Below are 18,628 nucleotides of genomic sequence, written 5' to 3'. Positions count from 1 at the left end.
TCTAATGCGTCTGTTGGAGCAAAAATTAATATAAGACTCAGTCTTATTTTACTACAAGACCGGGTCTTATATAATATAATATAATAAGTATAATATAAGACTTGGTCTTATATTAATTTTTGCTCCAAAAGACACATTAGAGCTGACGGTCCAGCTAGGTCTTATTTTTGGAGAAACGGGGTATCAGGCAACTGACAACCCTGTGATTGAAAGAAAGCCAACTCTCTCTCACTAAACTTATCTTACTTAAGCCATATTTTCTTCCACTTGTGTTCTGGGTACCATTCCCTTTCTTGTCTCCTCACAGAACTGGACCTTTTGGTTATCCTCTCTTGTCCATTTCCCACCCTTCCCTCTCCACTTAATTATCCACATTAGCAGTTAACTATGTTCTTGAATATCATCCTAAAAACAAAAACATGCCGCCCTTGTTGCATCCCAATTCCTTTTTCAGGAACTGGTCCATTTGTGTGCTTTCTTCCCTATACAGCCATACCCTCTGCACATACCCTGCTGTGTCCACTTCCTCACATCCCACTCTCCTCAACCAATACGTGACTTCGGACTCTAAAGATTTCCCTCTCATATGCGCCTCACCAGTATCTGCAGTCTCCATTTCAATAAATGGCACTACTATCTATCCAAGTGCTTGAACGAGAAACTTGAATGATTTCAATTCCTTCTCTCCACCCCCCACATCTAATCTACTAATGTACCTGGTAGGTCCTATCTCTAAATTATACCCCAAACCTATGTAGTTCCCCCTTTTTCCACTACTTTCACTTAAAACCAGTTCAGAACAACTTCTGGTCTGGGTTATACCCTGCTTCCTCTCCTGTCCCCAAGCCTACAATCCATTCTTCAGCCAGCTGCAAAGTAAACTTTGGAAAAAAAAATCTCAGCTCATTTCGGGTCCCCACCCCTCAACAATCCTCCACACACCACACTCCAACCACAATGACCTTCTCCGGTTTACTTCACAAATCATACCTTCTCCGGCCCCAGAACCTTTACACACTCCAGGCATCTTTGATGGCCAGTCCCTGTACCTTCTCCAGTTCTCCAACATTACAGTCTCAGTGAGGCATTGCCTAACAATCCCAGGTGTAAGCGCCTTGTTTGTTTTCTTTATGAAAGCCATTAGTTTTTTATTTAACATCATTCATCATGATTTGCAATACTACTTTATGTTTCCCTCTTTTTTCCTTCTCCTATCTGAATGCAAGTTCAACTGTTCAAGGGACTATGTTATTTTGCATCCTTGTTTTCCTAACACATAGATGACACACGTTATCAGTTGAACGATTTTTTTCCTGCAGAATTTTAAATAAAGGTATTGAATAGCTATGAAAGTACAGTTTAAGAAACTAAATATCACTGAGCAAATCTGGCATTTGACATCTTGTTCAGAGTAATGACTTTGAAGGACTTATTAATGTCTTTACTTTCCTCATTACCCATTGATACAATGCTAGCACAAAGCCATTCAAGTGCCAATACATGTCAATAATCTAGTTCCCAGATACAGAAATTAGCATCAATATAAACAAAATTAAGTGCCGCGAAACATCAGAACTATACTATGTTATCATGGCGTTTCTAATTTAATTCTTACAATAACTCTATGAGACAGGTTTATTTTCCTCTCCTTTTAAAGATGATAAGGCTGTGGCTTAGAGAGATCAATAATTTGATCATGGTTATCGGTGGCTGCTAAGTCATGCTCCAGAGACACAAACACGGGCCGTCAGACTCCAGAGGCCTCATACCTAATCATTATGCTGCGTCTCCTAAAATTATGCTTTCTAATTAATTAAGTTATAAAAAAATAAAAAAGAAATGCCCTTAAGCAGCTTTTTAGATCTTAAAAGTAAAACGGCAAATGGCTTGGAGAATAATTAGGGACAATGGACAACATGAGACAGAGCTGAAGAGGCTAAAGAAGTAATGATGAAGTACCTTATATATGTTCTAATAGTGAGTTTTAGACTTATTTTCTGGGTCACCAGGGATCTAAGAAATGAACTAGTAATGACCTCATTAGATTTACCTTTTAGAAAGTCCACTATGACAGGGAATAGACCAGTTAGAGGAGGATAATGCAAGAATATCAGTGAGGTAAGGACAGGAACTAAGGCAATTAAATGGCAGTGGAAACAAGTACTCCAGAGACTTCAAGGAGGCACAACAGGACTCCTGGGTTCATTGGGCAAAGAGACACAGAGGGTTAAGGGTGATGTCAGCGTTTGGATAGAGGGGTGATGACGCAAGCAAGGAAAGGAACAAAAGAGAAAAATCAGATGGGGGAATAAATGAGTCAATTTGGAACCCAAGAAGTTCGTGGAGGTTATAGGTTTTCCAGTTGGCAATTTAATGAATGAGTGTAGGAGCTCCAAGAAAGATGTGTACTGGAGTTATAATTCTGGGAATCCTTATAGTATATGGATAGTATTTACCATTCCCATAATTCAAACTTTGGACTATGGCCTAGATCACAACCATCGAAAATGCATATATTTAAGGACCAGGTAAAATAAAGACTAGGTAAATGAAAGGTTAAAGAGTAAAGGGATTCCCGAGGCCATAAAGTTGAGAATGCATGTTCTAGGCGATATGAGATGTAAAGGTAAGACAGCTCCATCAGGAGCAGAGCAGTGGACACCTGAGCTCCTGCATCAGGAACAAGTGCCAGCTGGTTTCAGCTCTGAGGCTGCAGAGCACTTAACTGATATCAGGGTAATCTCCTTGAGCCCTTCCAGTATCTCTGCAACAATTTCCTAAGAGTAAGCCTTTCCCTGTTTGAAATAGAATGATTTTCTGTTTTTCTGATTGGACGCTAACTCATACTCACTTGGTAGCAGGGTAAACCCAGAAAACAGTCCCTCAAAGACGTGGATGTGGGTTTGGTACAGCCAGGCGATTTTAGGTTAATTATTTAAACAACTATTTTCTTTCTATAAGCTATGGCAATCAGTATGCCACTTTCGATGGCAATAATGGCATCATGGAGTTTAAGTCCAATTAGATCTGAGGACAATCCTGATCTTAACGAGGTGCTACTGCTGTTGAAACCGCTGCTACAGCAGCTAAGCAAGGAGTCCAGAGGTTCATAGTCTACTGACGCGGCTGTTCCCAGTTTTAATTGACCAATAATTAGCATGCACAGCAGAAACTGTACCAAAGATGTTACAATGGAAAATGGGGAAAAAACCCAAAACTGATTTTGAAAGATTAGGTGTGAAGGAAAGATGGAAAGACATTATTCAACAGGTATAATTGAAAGTTGGGATAAAAAGGCATTTTCACTACAAGTACAGTATAAGCAACAAGATGCAGATGGGAACCAAAAGGGTTATAAAGGCAGGAGGTGAATGAAAATGAAGTGTGAGATAGATTTATACCCATTTCAAAGACATTTTGTAATAAACCTGAACACAGATCAAACTTTATTAAGATCTCATTTGAAATCCACATTTGGAAAAATTATTTGCACTAAGGAAAAGAGTATGCTTAACTCTAACAGTACAATTTAAAGGATTCAATATATAAAACATTAATTTACAAGGTTTTTAGTAACATTAATTGAATATTTATCTAAATCAATCATTTAACACTTTGATTAGAAGCAACCATAAAAACGAACACATTATCATGATCTAGAAAAATAAAACTTAAACCTCTCCCCTATCTCTTACAAGGTCACTGACAATGTAGATACTTACCAAGCGCACTTGTTGCATCTTCAAAAAGGTTTGACCGAGAAGAATCTCCTGATGTACTGTAAAAGATTTTTTGAAAACCATGTATCAGAAAGTATACATAAAATTTACATTCGAGTTTAGTATTATCTCATTTTTAAAGAGATTCTTTGATTTTAATTAAATGTAAAAGTCTGGCTACAATATTTAAATAGTCTTCTAGATTAAACCCCAAAGCTTTATGTATAACATTTATGGGTTGGGAAGAACTTTCAATCTTAATAGTCATTCTATTCTGCAAATCCATTATTTTAAACGTCCAAAGATATAAAATAACATCCTTACAGATTGATTAATATTTAAGGAATACAAAAAAGGATAATGCACAATTATTTGCCTGGAAGAATTTACCTGAGAAGTTAAATAATCTATAAGTCAAATCACAGTAGAAGAAAGCAGCAGAAGCAGCACATGCAGAAACTGTATTAAGCTAGATAGGCCTGGGAATTCTTTACATAGTAGAATTTCAGCTAGATCTTATAGGTAGGTTTGGAACACAAAAACTGAAAGAAGGCATTCAAGTCAAGGAACACAGCATAAGCAAAAAATGCAAAGGTGGGATAAATCCAAGTTGTAATCAAAAGTAAACTACTTTAAAAAGAACTAAGTTTCTGTTGGGCAATTCCAGAAGATGAGTCTGGTAAACAAAATTATGAAACACCACGAAGAGTAGGCCAAAGAAAAATAAACTGAAGTTTACAAAAGTGGAAAAGGTAGCAGTTAGCAGTTCAGATTGGAACATACATAAAACATGACACACACTTATACCTCTCCGCTGTCCCAATTTTAAGACCAAACACAGTACACCAGTTCTGAGAAAACCCTGAAGCATAGCAAAAGCAAGGGCAAGTTTGAATTCATAAATTATTTTCTAAGCCTCAGTTTCTTCATCAATGAACGTCTTGGGTTACTGCTGGGGAAGTGCTTAGTAAAATACCTGGCCTCATAATATCCAATATGATTATTATTCTTTGCTATAATTTTTAAAGTATCTTCATTAATTACATAGTAAAACTAACGCGTATAGAAGGCAAAGCTTCAAGAAGAACTATATACAGAAAAATACTCCTGCCCAAGACCCCTACCCAGAGACAACTACCACTACGTTTCTACATAAAAACCACTTGTGTTTTATTTAACTTAACAATTATCCTATGTCAGCACAACCACAACTACCTCGAGTTTTACCAACAGATGCACAATATTCCATTTAATTGACCTAACTGAGCTCTCAAGGATTTTTTTAGTTTGGTTGCCAACTTTTAAATTCTTTCTGTAGTCTAATTTATCCATTGTTCCCCTTTTACTACTTTACGATTATTTTTATTTTCTCCATGTTCTTCTCTAGTTTATGGTTTCACTCTTACATTAAATCTTTATCGATCTAGAATTTTTTATCAATGTAAAGTACATGATCCATCTTTCTTCCCTCCAGATGGCTAGACATTTATCCCAATAGCATTTCCTCTGAAATTACACCTTTATCTTATATTAAGTCCCTATATGATTTTGGTCTGTTTCTAGACTACCGTTTACTTCACTGAGCAGTCTTTCTAGTAAGTAAGAGCCATTCTAAATTGTTGTAATTAGTAACAAGTGTAATACATTTTACTATCTGGTAGTATTAGTCCCCTTCATTACTGTTCTTTTACAGAACTGGCACTATTTTTGTACATTGTTTTAAAATTTTTTTTTAAACATTAGAGGTAAGACTGAAGTATCATTTAACCACTGTTCTTCATTCTTGATTTTGCCTTACCACTTTCCCCATTCCCATTCACAGAGGAAATCACTTACCAGTTCTGTGTTCTCCCTTTGCTACTGTTTTTCTACATATTAATATTCACACCCATAGAAAATATACAATGTTGGTGGCTTTTGGTTGGTTTATGGTTATTACCTATAATGTTTTCAATCTGCTTTTCCCTTGATAACAAAGCCCTGAAGCCACGTGCATTTAATATGCACATATGCTGCATACCTTAACTGACCTGCGGGACTTAGATTATCAGGGCTTCCCAAACTTAAGGAAGCCTAAGAATTCACCCGGAGCTTGTTAAAATACAGATCTCTGGAGCCTATTTCCAGATAATTCTGAGAGATCAAAAGGGAGGCTAAAAATTACTTGCAAACAGACTCGCAGCGACACTGATGCTGCCTGCTGACCATCGCACCGCGAGAGCACTGTTCTCAGAACAGGGCACGTCATTCTCTTACTAATGAATACTTAGGTTGGTTTCCATTTGTCCTCAATTATAAACAATAGTCCTTGTGTACAAGTGCAGTTTCTCTAAGTCGGATACCAACCTTAGGGAATCAATTAGCGTGGAATTCGCAATGTGATAGGTGGTTTTTTTAAAGAACAAAACTGACTTCAAGAAACAAATCCCTAATAATAAAATGTCAGGCCAGTGGTGATGGACAAACTTTGACACCCTCTAATTCATATCAGAATATCTTTGGATAATTATCTCACTAAGTTTTGTGCTTTACAGAACACATGAATGTTTCACAGCACAGATGAAGGGCCTAGGGCACAGTTAAGTAGCTTGTTTTCTGAGCTTCTCTCATTTTTCCCTTCCTGTGTTATCCTTCTCTGACGTGTATAATCCTCGGAAATAAGAGTAAACAGTTGGTGTACAAGCCCAACTAAGTCAGCGACTCTAGCATCTGCTCTCCTGGATCACTGACCATCAACTCATTCATGCAATCTCTGAAAAGGTAATCCTGACTCTTGAGAATCAGCAGATAAAACCATACCCCCAGGAAAAAAGAATAGCAAATAATAAAGAAATTTGAATTGATGGTATTAGTATTAGCACATGAAAATGTATTGATCAATTCTGAAATAACACTATGAGCTTTTTAAGGCGCTTAAAGCATTTAAGAAAATAAGATACACTGTATCAACTCAAGACATATTTAATTATGTTTGCAAAGTTTAAATGGCTTGGGAAACCAATTTGTTAAATTTGTAAGTACCCTTCCAAATGCATAATCAACCAATAACCTTTCGATGCAATAGCTTAACCTAACTCTGGGTTGTTCTCCCACCAGGTTAAGAGTGTTGAACACATTTCTAGCTGTACATGAGAGAAGTATCAAGTTGGGCAATGGTGCCGCAGAATGCCTAAAGCAAAGTGTAGCAGACAGGCACAGAGAAAATATTTTATTACCCAAGCCTGTGCTTTCCTCTTAGGGAATTAATTCCTTGAAAAGGGGTCCCAAGTGAGCAATGAACCAGGTGACTCAAACTCCTCCAAACATAGTTCATTGGGTCAGACATAGAAACTGCACTTAAAAGCAGAAAGCTAAAATGAAGAATGACCTAATTCCTTCTGTTTATTGTTGTATTTATCATAAACATCCTTCCATGTCAGTTTCCAATTGCTTCAGTTTCCCATTGTGAGTGGTTCTGATTCCAAGGACTCCAGCCAATACTGCCACTGAGGTCCTGAACTGTACGAACTAAAGCCACAGAATACAAACAGCTCCAAAGCCAGTGTACACGGGACAGAACACAACTCATGCTCTCAGATAAAGTAGGGGTTCCCTTGTACGATTTCCGGCCAAGAGAACTGAAGCATTTGCTTTCGTTATCTATTACTGGGAGGAAAAAAAAAAAAAATCTGTCATAACTGCTCAAATCCTGTCAACTTCCCACAAGAAATTATCTCTTGCTCCCAAAGTATCCTAGCACCTTTTCTTTTGTTCTAAAGATCTACACAGGCAAAAACTTAATTTCTACACAAGTTCACAAAGATTTGGTAAAACTAAAAAATTCAAACAATTCTTACATTCAACAAAAGGTGATAGGTAAATTGTTCACAGTAGCTGATATTCAGTCAGCACTATGGTGGGCCACGTGCTATTTCACATCTTTTACTCATTATTTCATTTAGTCCTTACAACAACTCTATGAGACAGGTGCTATTGTCATTTACATTTTACAGATGAGGAAAAAACCCAAAGATGTTAATTACTTTTTTAAGGTTAAGAACTAATAAATGTCAGATCGAAACGCAATGCTATGCAGTAACTAGAAATATTTACTGACATGGAAGGACGTTTATGATATATACAACTATCAGAAAGAATATTGATCAAATATAAATGATTGGGGAGTAATGTCAAGTTACTTATAATATGTCAACATACAATGTAATACTGTTATTTTCAAAATCTTATTTTTGGTCATTTGGATTTCCTAAGTTTTCTACACAAATTGAATAATGACTTTGGTCCGCTTTCCCTTCACTCTGGAAAAAAATAAGAGGATGCAAATCTTATAATACAGATTATGGAAATTTAAACAGACATACTATACTGTTTTCATCAAGAGTTCAAAGTTTAAAGAAAGTTTAACATAGTAGTTTGATCCAGACAATAATCAAAATAAATCAATGTAGGAAGTTCTAGTTATGAACACATTTTGATACAATTCCCTGGAATCTAGTTCCTACCTGTCAGTTGATGTTGGGCTAGTAGCCACTGGTGCTTCTGCTGGCTTTTCTGGAGGGTTCTCTTGTTTTGTTGCACTAGCAGGTGCAGGTTCAGAAGACGCTGTTGTTGATGCTGGAGTGACAGATGCAGGTGTGGGAGTGGGAGCCAAAGCAGGGGTGGGGGCTGGGGCCTGAGCCGCAGCTGGTGCTGTGGAGGAACTAACTGTGGTAGTGGTGGCAGCATTTGATTGCTGAGTTGTTGTTGGTGCTGGTGTTGTCACTGCTTTGGGCTAAACACATTAAAAAGCAAAATAATGAATTATGATAAAATACTACATTACCTGATCTTGAATTAGACTATATTATTACAGGAAGCCACAAACACAATACTAATAATACAAAATTGTAAGTTGAATATCAACTTGTAAAGTGACAGAATGGTCAATATTAGCACTCTGAATCAATATTTATGTTACTCTTTCAACGCGGACGAGAGCATGTATCTTAATTATCAGCTTCAATTAGCTTTAGCCAAGTTTCAGCCTTCATATCAAGTTAATATGAAAAAGAACCCAGGGCTGGCTTGGTGGCTCAGGTAGTTGGAGCGCGGTGCTCCTAACGCTCAGGTCGTCGCCGGTTCGATTCCCACATGGGCCAGTGAGCTGCGCCCTCGACAGCTAAGATTGTGAACACAGGTCTTCCTGGAGCTGGGCTCCTGTGAGCATCCGGAGGTCGGTGTGAGCAGCCAGTGGCAGCCAGCGTGAGTGGCCAGCAGCTGGTGAGAGCTGCTGTGATCGGCCGACTGGCAACTGACTGCCTCAGCCCGCGGGGAGCGCAAGGCTCATAACACCAGCGTGGGCCAGGGAGCTGTGTCCTACACAACTAGACTGAGAAACAACGGCTTGAACTGGAGTGGGGCGAGGCAGAAGAAGGGGGGGAAAAAAAGAGAAAGAACCCCAAAAGGCCAGCATTTAAACTGATAGACACAAAGAGGTTAAAATAACTTTTGCAATGTAGACGTAGTTAAACAGAAAAATAAGGGCCAAATAAAGTTATAACTACTTGCTCAGCACTTTCGGAACTAGAAGCAGAGCCATAAAGGTTCACACAGAGCAAAACGCAATTACATATAGGTAAAAATCATACTATGTGAGCTTTATTATTCTCCTAAGGCCTATCCATGTGCACCACCTGTTTAGCTCATAGGTTTCCTAAGGACAAAAGGTAGCTGTTTTGATGGAAGGTGGGACTGAAATACAGCAAAATTTGCCCCAAGTATAAATCAACAAATCGTAAAAGTAATAAGCTGACTTACGCCTTGTTCAAGCTGAGCTAGTTAGTACACAGTACACTGGGCAAAAAGCAGCTAGTGCAAGGTAGAGGGAGGGAACTTTAAAGAATACAGTAGCATTCACCCCTTCCTTTCCCTATTCTAAGAGTCTTGTATTTACCGCGTTTCCCCGAAAATAAGACCTAGCCAGACAATCAGTTTTAATGCGTCTTTTGGAGCAAATATTAATATAAGACCCGATCTTATACCATATTATATGAACCTGATCTTACAGTAAAATAAGACCCAGTATTATATTATAGTATAGTACAGTATAGCATAGGGTAGTAAAATAAGAGCGGGTCTTATATTAATTTTTGCTACCAAAGATGCCTTAAAGCTTACTGTCCGGCTAGGTCTTATTTTCAGGGAAACACGGTAGCTGCATAACCTTTTTAGCTGCCAATTTAATACTCTGCAAATTATTATATTAACATTCTAAAACTCCCATCTAGATAAAAGTGTAACTTAAATGCATTACACCCATTTAATATTTCTCTTAACATTATTTGTAATCAATATAATATTGTAATATACCATGCCCTCAAGGTCTTGATAGCCACAAAGCTATTTAAGCCTCATTCTAAACAGTACCAAACCCATCTGCTTTTCGAAGTTTTTCTACGTACTTTTGATCTTAATAGCTTTTCCCTGTCTCTCCTTTATAATAATGTCATTTCTCATTGCTTCTATAATGCCTAATTACAGCAGTTATCTTCCCATTCTAACAGCTGGCCTCTACTAGCAACTTGAAAATAAAACAACCACTAATATCACTAGAATCCTATGTAAAATAAGGATAGGCTTGGCTCCAAGCAGCTTCAAGTACATGCACCTATTGAAACCTATTCTGCTTAATTCTTAGTTATGTTCTAATAATCAAAGTTACTATAATACTAAAGGAAATAAGACAAATAACAAATACATATCCAAATGTGTGGCTATCACATTTTCCATTATGTACTATGTGTGACAAAACTCGATGAGACAATGGAATATTATTCAGCCCTAAAAAGGTCGGAAATTCTGGCACATGCTACAACATGGATGAATTTTGAAGACATTATGCTAAGCGAAATTAGTCACAAGACAAACATTGTATGATTTCATTTATATGAAGTATGTAGAGGCTGGGAGAGGACGAATAGAAAGTTATTACTTAATGGGTACAAAGTGTCAGTTTGGGAAGATGGAGAAAGTTCTGGAGACTAATGGTGGTGATGGTGGCACAACAATGTGAATGTACTCAATGCCACTGGACTGTACACTTTAAAATGGTTAAATTGATAAATTTTGCATTACGTATATTTTCTCATAATTTCTTTTAAAAACTAGGTGAGACAAAATTTCAGTATATAATTCTGTTCCTCTATATTTAAAGTAAATGCTTGAATAATGTAAAATCAATATGGTTGTTAGTGTATTAAGAATTTAAGTCCAATCCATGTATACTGTTTAGTTGCTTTTGTTCCTACATACTACAAGTATGTAGTAGTTAAAATTTATTTGTTCAACTTTATTTTCCATTGCATATATCAATTATTTTGTGACTTAAAAAAAAACCCCATAGAATATTTATTCTATTTTTGGTCTTTGATAAACTGGTTTCTAATTACCTATTTAAACTTACTTTCAGTGCTACAAGTAATGCTGTTCTCAGATTATGACTTTTCAATCCTAAAAATTTATGTCACGAATACTACCACTTTTCTATTTGTCTTAACACTCAATTGCATGCTTATGTATCTTTAATGAAGCATATAAATAAAACAAAATCTCTGAAAACACCCATATTCATTCTCTGCTTTAGAGAAAAACTTTGGCTTTTATAAACTGTCCCAAGTATTTCAGTCCAATAAACCACAAAAAGTTCCTGTTAAAAACATCCTCACAATAATCATCCCATCATTTTTTAGCTGTCTTTTCCCTTTTTATTTTCCAAAAAACCTATCCCATTAACTAAGAAATACCCCTGAAATAATAAATCTACATGTCATTGCTACAAAACCTTGAGCAGCACCTGTGAGGTCTAGTACATAACTGAGCAAGTCTATTTAAGGCACTCTTATTAAAAACTACAAAATAAGAAACATTAAATTTCTAAGAATCACATTTTCTAGTAATTACATAATTAGTGATTTTACTATCTAGCAAAATCTAACAACTTTTAACATGATATTTTTGTATAAATTAACTTATGGTTAACCCAAGGTAAATTGTTAAAACCTTTGAAAACAGTTTAAGTGCATGCCACTATGGATGTGCATAAATTGTATTCATTAAAAGTGTAAAGGCTGGACTTGGGATCATTATTATTTAAAAAACTCCATGCATGAAGATATACAGAAAATAAGGCTCAAACTTACTTTTGTCACCATAACCACCACAAAGTTTTTCTCATCAATTTTATATTCTTTTAGAGCAGTATCATCATTGAGGATTTTGCCTAGTACATTAAGAAAAAAGAAACAAAAACATGTTATTTAAGGCACAGTAACCTGTCTTACAGATAACTGAAGTTAAACAATCACCAACATCAGTTCTATCAATACTTTCCCATAAGAAAAACATTAACGATCAGCCAAGATAAAGATAAATATAAATGGAAACACAATTAGTTAAAAAGGCATAAACATTTGATGAGTCAAAGACTCATAAACGTGTATTAGGTACGGTAGGTATAAAATGCATATATAGTATGCAAATGCATATATAGGATATAGATATCCCAAGCAATTCTTAAAAATTATTACTTATAATAAAAGATTTGCTGGGTAAGGAAATATTAACGAGGTTCTTGGAAAGGAGATCATGAAGACAAAATTTAATACTGAGACTGCCCAAGGATTTCCCCTGGGGAATACACTATAATCCTTCATGGGAGGAAGAAGAAAAGAACAAATTTCTCGCTCCCACAAATACTGGATGCCTGGCAAAACAGAAATGTTTCAAGGCTATAAAAGTGAGATACACAAAATAAAAAGTACTTCAGAAAATGATCTGGTATACAGAGATGCCTTTTTAGGCTTCTAATTCCTGACGTCGAGATTAGTGTTTCCTTTAAACCATTTTAGTCAAGAAAACATTACAAAAGTCTCTATCTAGGAAGAGATAAGAATCAATGGGCAATCCAAGACCCACCTGACATCATCGTACTTATTTTGAAGGACAAAGAAAAGCATTTTCTCCATAAAAGTCACATATCAAGACTATTTTTAAAATACATTTTGCTGGTTACTAGTGAGGCCAGTAATGAAATTTCATATTCTTCAATGCTTTCTATTGGGTCATCCTTTCCTTATTGATTTCTAAGAGCTCTTTACATAATCTGAATACTATTCTTTTCCTGTAATGTATAGTGTCTTTTGACATATAAGGTTTTCTGGTATATTCTTCAGTCAATTTTGGTATTTTATTTTTAAAAAAAAGACAAACTAAAATTTAATTTCACAAGAATGATTCTAAGTACATCAAAAAACATAATCAGTATGCATTCATTTCAATAGAACAAAAAGGCTCTTATTGATTAAAAATACAAAGCCAGGGATAGGATAGTCTCAATAAATGATGCTGGAAAAACTAGAAAACAATCAAATTGGGTCTCTATCTCACATCACTTGCAAAAAATCAACTAAAAAATGCCCATTAAAGATGAATGGATTAAAAAAGATGTACACATACACAATGGAATATTATTTGGCCACAAGAAAGGAAGGTATTCTTCCATTTCCAACAACATGGATGGACCTTGAGAACATTACGCTAAGGGATATCAGTCACACAGAAAGACAAATATCGTATGGTATCACTTACATGACGTGTGATAAAAAAATACAGTGAATGTTTAAATAAAAAAAATTATAGTAAAAGACATATTGCCATTAATCTCCCTTAAAATACTCCCCCTCGCTTTAAACACACTTATCCCATCGTTCTTGCCACTTTCTGAAGCAGTTCTGGAAGTCCTCTTTTGTGAGTGTCTTTAGTTGCGCTGTCGTGGCCGCCTCGATGTCCTGAATCGATTCAAAACATTTATCTTTCATGGTCACTTTGACTTTGGGGAAGAGCTAGGAGTCACATGGTGCCAAATCCAGTGAATAAAATGGATGAGGAAACACAAGACTTTTATGGAGAAAATGTTTTTGACAGAAATTGCTGTACCAGAGCGATGTGTGACATGGAATGTTGTCATGATGGAGGACGAAGACACTCATGAAAGAGGACCTCCAGAACTGCTTCAGAAAGTGGCGAGAACGATGGGATAAGCGTGTTTAAAGCGAGGGGGAGTATTCTGAGCAGGATTAATAGCAATGTGTTTTTTACTGTTAATAATTTTTTCTTAAACATTCACCATGTCTTTTGATCACACGTCATATGTGGAATCCAAAAAAGTTAAACCTACAAAAAAAAACAAAACAGTAAAATGGTGGTTTCTAGGGGATTGGTGGGGTGAGCTGCAAAGAGTGATGGTGTTTAAGGGTACAAACTTGTAACTAATAGTAAATAAGCCTTAGAGATCTAATGCAATGAATATAGTATAATGAATATAGACAATACTGTACTATAATTACGTCATGAAATAAATGTGGCTATTTTCAACAATCATATTACAATACATAAATGTATCAAAGTAACATGCTGTACACACCTTAAACAATGTTACACATCCAATAAAAATTAAAAAATACAAAAACTTACAAAAGATACAACTAAAAAAATGATTAGCTGGAGAAATATATAAAGCAAATGTAAATAGAGGACTAAATATTAATATCATATTTAAAGGACTGTTCACCGTTTCTATCTGTATAATCATGTTCCCAACAAAATCAATTTGTACACACTACAATTCATAACACGACGCTTTCTAAAACTAAACCAACGTCATTATGAGGAAGAAAATGGCATGTTAATTTCAATATTTAATCCATACCTGCATAAATTAATTTTTGACCTGCTACGGGAAAGGCATCTTTCCCCTTTTCAGATTCAATCTTCTCTTTCAGTGCTTTCACCTATAGGAAAAATAAAGGATTTGTTGTTTGTTTGTTTTTTGAAAAAGTCTAAACAAATGACAACCCAGAATCTGAATAAGAAAACTTTTATACATATTCTCAATACTTCCAGAAACTTAAAGAGCATGTCTTTACAATATCATATCAAAAAGACTCATCAACGCATATTAGGTACGGTAGGTATAAACTTGACTACCATCTGTCACACACACACACAGATTTTAAAAAACGCTTCACCAGTTGACTTAACAAATCTATTTAAAATAAAGGTTTCAACATCAAAGAATTTTGATTCTCATAAAGTTTATGGGCTTATTTCCCACACAGTAAGAAAATAAAGTTCTCTAACCTAAAAGGTCTAAGAATGATTCACTTTAAAAGTGGATGATGTTTCATTATAATCACTTAAGGAGGCTTGATAAAGACCAATCAAAACATAATTTCTCTCTTTTTTCCTCTTAGCACTTGGTGTCAGCTGCCTGTGCTCCTGTTTCCTCTCTGCCACCAGCTCCCCGGTCAGCAGACTACTTTGGAGGCTTGAAGAGTCCTGCCAGCTTCCAAGTGCTGATTAACTACCTACCTGGCGGATCAGAGCCGCATGGAGGGGTATGCACCATCACAAGATGTGGCAGTATTTGAAGCCGTCTCCGGCCTACCACCTGCCGACTTGTTCATGCCCTACAGTGGTATAATCACATCGAGTCTTTCGAAAAGGAAAAGGCCAGCCGCCAGGAGTGAAGAAAGCTTTGGGCAAGTAGGGCCCTGCTCATGTGGAAGACATCACAGGAAGTGGAGCTACAGACAGTAAAGATGATGAGGACATTGATCTCTTTGGATCTGAGGAGGAGGAGGAAAGTGAAGAGGCTAAGAGAAGAACGCACTGCACAGTATGAGTCAAAGAAAGCCAAAAACCCTGCACTTATTGCCAACTCTTCCATCTTATTAGATGCGAAACCTTGGGGGACAAGACAGATATGGCAAAATGAGAGGAGAGCATCAGGAGCTTTCAAGCAGAGAGCTTGGTTTGGGGCTCTTCTAGACTAATTCCAGTGGGTAGAGAGTTTAAAAACTTCAAATACAGTGTGTAGTAGTAGAAGACAATAGTTGGAACCGATATGTTGAAGGAGCGAATCACTGCTTTTGAGGAACAGGCACAGTGCATGGACATGGCTGCTTTCGACAAGATCTAAAATCCATCATGGATCATTGCCCTTAAATAAAAGCTTGAAAGACAAAACCAAAACCAAAAACCAAAACAAAAAAAACAACACCCTCTCTTGCCCCCCCACATAATTTCGGAGGGTGGGACCTGGACATCCATATTTTTAAAAAGCTTCATAGGTGGTTCCAAAGTGTAGCCAAGGCTGAGAACAACTATACTACATGACTGATCTTAAACAAGTAGCTTGGATTCTCTCCGCGTCAGTCTCATCTATCTTTAAGGTAAGAGGGACTGGAATACAGCAGATGATCTTTATGGTCTCTTCAGTTCCCCAAATGACCTGACAGTAGGCTCATTATGAAGTATTTAGAAAATGAGCTTAATAAATTTCTGAAACTGATCCGAAAGTAGGGTGGCCTAAGAGTAAAAACGACAAGGAGACATAATAAAACTAGTCTCATTACTTTAAAGGAACAAGAAAAATTGGGGAAAATTCCATTCCCAGAATACTTCTGCAAATTGTCTGATAGCTCTGAGCTTTAGGTGAAAAACTGTCTGATAGTGATAAAAAGAGAGGGTTCCTTTGTACAATTAAAAAGATGATTATTCTTCCTCCCCAGAAGATAGTAATGTTTATATAGCTTCAAGTACAGTAACATACACAATTTCACATAATCCTCAAAACTCCAGGACAAATGGAAATATTATCCACTCCTTTATTATAGATTAGGAAATAAAATAAAGAGGTTAAATCTCATCCCCAAATTGCATTCCTGCTAAGCAGCATCTGAAATATAAAACCAGTTCTTCTGACTCCAAGCTTTGGAGTCCAGTATTCTGCAAATACTACATAAATCACCCTTGCTGCGTTGATTTTCCTGAAATGGGTCAGTAGCATCACTGCTACTCTGATGTTCCCCAGAGCAGAAATCCATCAGGAGACTCTCAACTCACTATTTTCTACTGTTCTGAATTTCAAAGGTAAAACTAGTACAAACAACACCTGTTTTAAAAAGCACACAGAAAATCTGACCTCAACATCAGTAAACTCTGGATATAAATTCTATGCTATAACATTTAGTGGGTTTGTCATTTTAAAATGAACATTTAAAATATTTGTTTCAATTCTGAATATAGTAAATATCAATAAATACAAGCAAAGTTATTTGGATTCCTCAATAAGTTTGTTTAGAGAGGAAGAGATGCAATATTGCAAATGTGATTGCTCGCTTGGTGAAAATCACAAATTACAATCCAAATCTGTCACTATGAGTGAATCCAGTTCTCAGAACAATACAAAGTGGTTTAGCACATAGTGGGCACTCAATTATTGCTTGCTGAATGAGTAAATTATTAAAGCATAAAATATGTGAAGGAAAAAATATATGAAGCAAAAAGTAAAAGAAATCACCAGGAATTTCATTTCCCAATTTCAATTCCCAATAGGCAATTAAGATAGATTTAACTGATATATATATATGTATTATATATATAGTTTCTATCCAATAGAAACTGTATTTTTATTTCTAGTACCCATAGAATACATATTTTAAAACTTTAGGCCACTAAGAATATTTCACTATTTCTAAAAGCCTAAATAAATAATGGACACCCTTCTCTAGCTTTGTGTATAAAAAAGAGGGAACCAAAACAAACAAAAAACAGAAAAAACTACTTTGTAAGTTAAGTAGGACAAAAAAACAACAAACATCCCTAATCATTTACTAGTAAATAACATTTGTTTCAAAGAAATCAATACTGTAATTAAAGAACATTAAGAACACATCACAATGTGAACTCTATATACGTCAATACCTATATGGTTTGCCTAAAAAATGTTTAACACTAAAATGTTTATTATTAAACAAAAAAGGAAAATTAATAAGCTAAGCATATAACTTATATGCTTATAACTTATATAACTTATATGCATATAACAGAAATAACCAAAAGGAAAAATACAAATAAAAGAAATTCAGTGAAATGGTAGAAAATGGTTCTTGTGCCAAAAGAAAAATGGACAAATGTCAAGGGCAGGCAATTCACAATCACACAGTGAAAAAGCACAGTTCAACGTCATCTAATAACCAAAAGAACAGATTTTAATATTAGACATCCTTAGTCCAATAGACTGTCATGCTGGAAGACTGTCCTGAACAATTCTTGGTGTTAAGTATGAAGAGATACATTCTCAGAGAGTATCAAATATTTTCAGGGCAATGTCAAAATGCCTCAACTTCCTTGATTCTGGCATTGTTTCTTAACCTCAACACAATGGTTTTTTTACTTCCAATCCACTTAAGTCACCTAGTACTTACAGGACACTGGCCTTGAATCCTGTTATCCCCAAACTGTCCTACCTCTGAAATAGTCCAATTTCCTATGCATACCAGCTCTCCCAATAAATGTTCACTACACCTGGTCTTGCATCTCATTAAGACTTTGTTTCCTAGAGCCTCTATTTCAGTTTGATCTTTACTGCCAGCTCTGTCCAGCTTAGAAAACAATGCCACTGCTTCTACCCCTTTCTTCCTAATAGCGAGACTTCTTATCGTTCTGCTGCTCCTGCCAGACAAAATTTTATATTTGGACCAATACATTGAAATCATCAGTACTCAATATAAAATTTATTTCCACCACTCTGTGGTGTTGCTCTCCTACCTCACTTAGCTAACAAATCTCACTGTTAACTAACCAACTGCCTATCCACATTTATATCCAGTCTTCTAAACGCTGTTGGAGAAAACGAAAGATACTCTCAATCTTTCTGTTCTCTTGGTTAGCCCTCTCCTCCATTTTCCAAGAAGGTATTTCAAACCTGCACTGTCCTCTAAATCTGATTCCCAACACCGTTTCACCTCCCCCAATACATGACTATTTTTCTACTTCATTCAAAACACAGGAGACATCAGAGAACCCTC

General features: G+C 36.1%; 1 protein-coding gene and 1 pseudogene across 3 annotated transcripts in view; one reads left to right on the top strand and one right to left on the bottom strand.

Annotated features, from left to right (window-relative positions):
• Positions 1-18,628, bottom strand: part of RAD23B (RAD23 homolog B, nucleotide excision repair protein) — a 45,788-nt gene that overhangs the window by 15,211 nt on the left and 11,949 nt on the right. For both annotated transcript variants that reach the window (XM_081066863.1, XM_081066864.1), the window contains exons 2-5: positions 14,464-14,545; positions 11,897-11,976; positions 8,222-8,490; positions 3,723-3,778 (exon numbers count right to left, since the gene is read on the bottom strand). In XM_081066863.1, coding sequence (XP_080922989.1) covers positions 3,723-3,778; positions 8,222-8,490; positions 11,897-11,976; positions 14,464-14,545 — 487 coding nt within the window. The remainder of the gene's footprint in view (positions 1-3,722; positions 3,779-8,221; positions 8,491-11,896; positions 11,977-14,463; positions 14,546-18,628) is intronic.
• Positions 14,671-15,735, top strand: LOC308504699 (elongation factor 1-beta-like; annotated as a pseudogene). The gene is made up of 2 exons: positions 14,671-14,721; positions 15,008-15,735. The product of its transcript is annotated as an elongation factor 1-beta-like (transcript).

Source organism: Rhinolophus hipposideros, assembly GCF_964194185.1.
Source record: "Rhinolophus hipposideros genome assembly, chromosome: 11".
Lineage (NCBI taxonomy): Eukaryota > Metazoa > Chordata > Mammalia > Chiroptera > Rhinolophidae > Rhinolophus > Rhinolophus hipposideros.
This window is presented reverse-complemented; position numbering and strand designations above follow the sequence as displayed.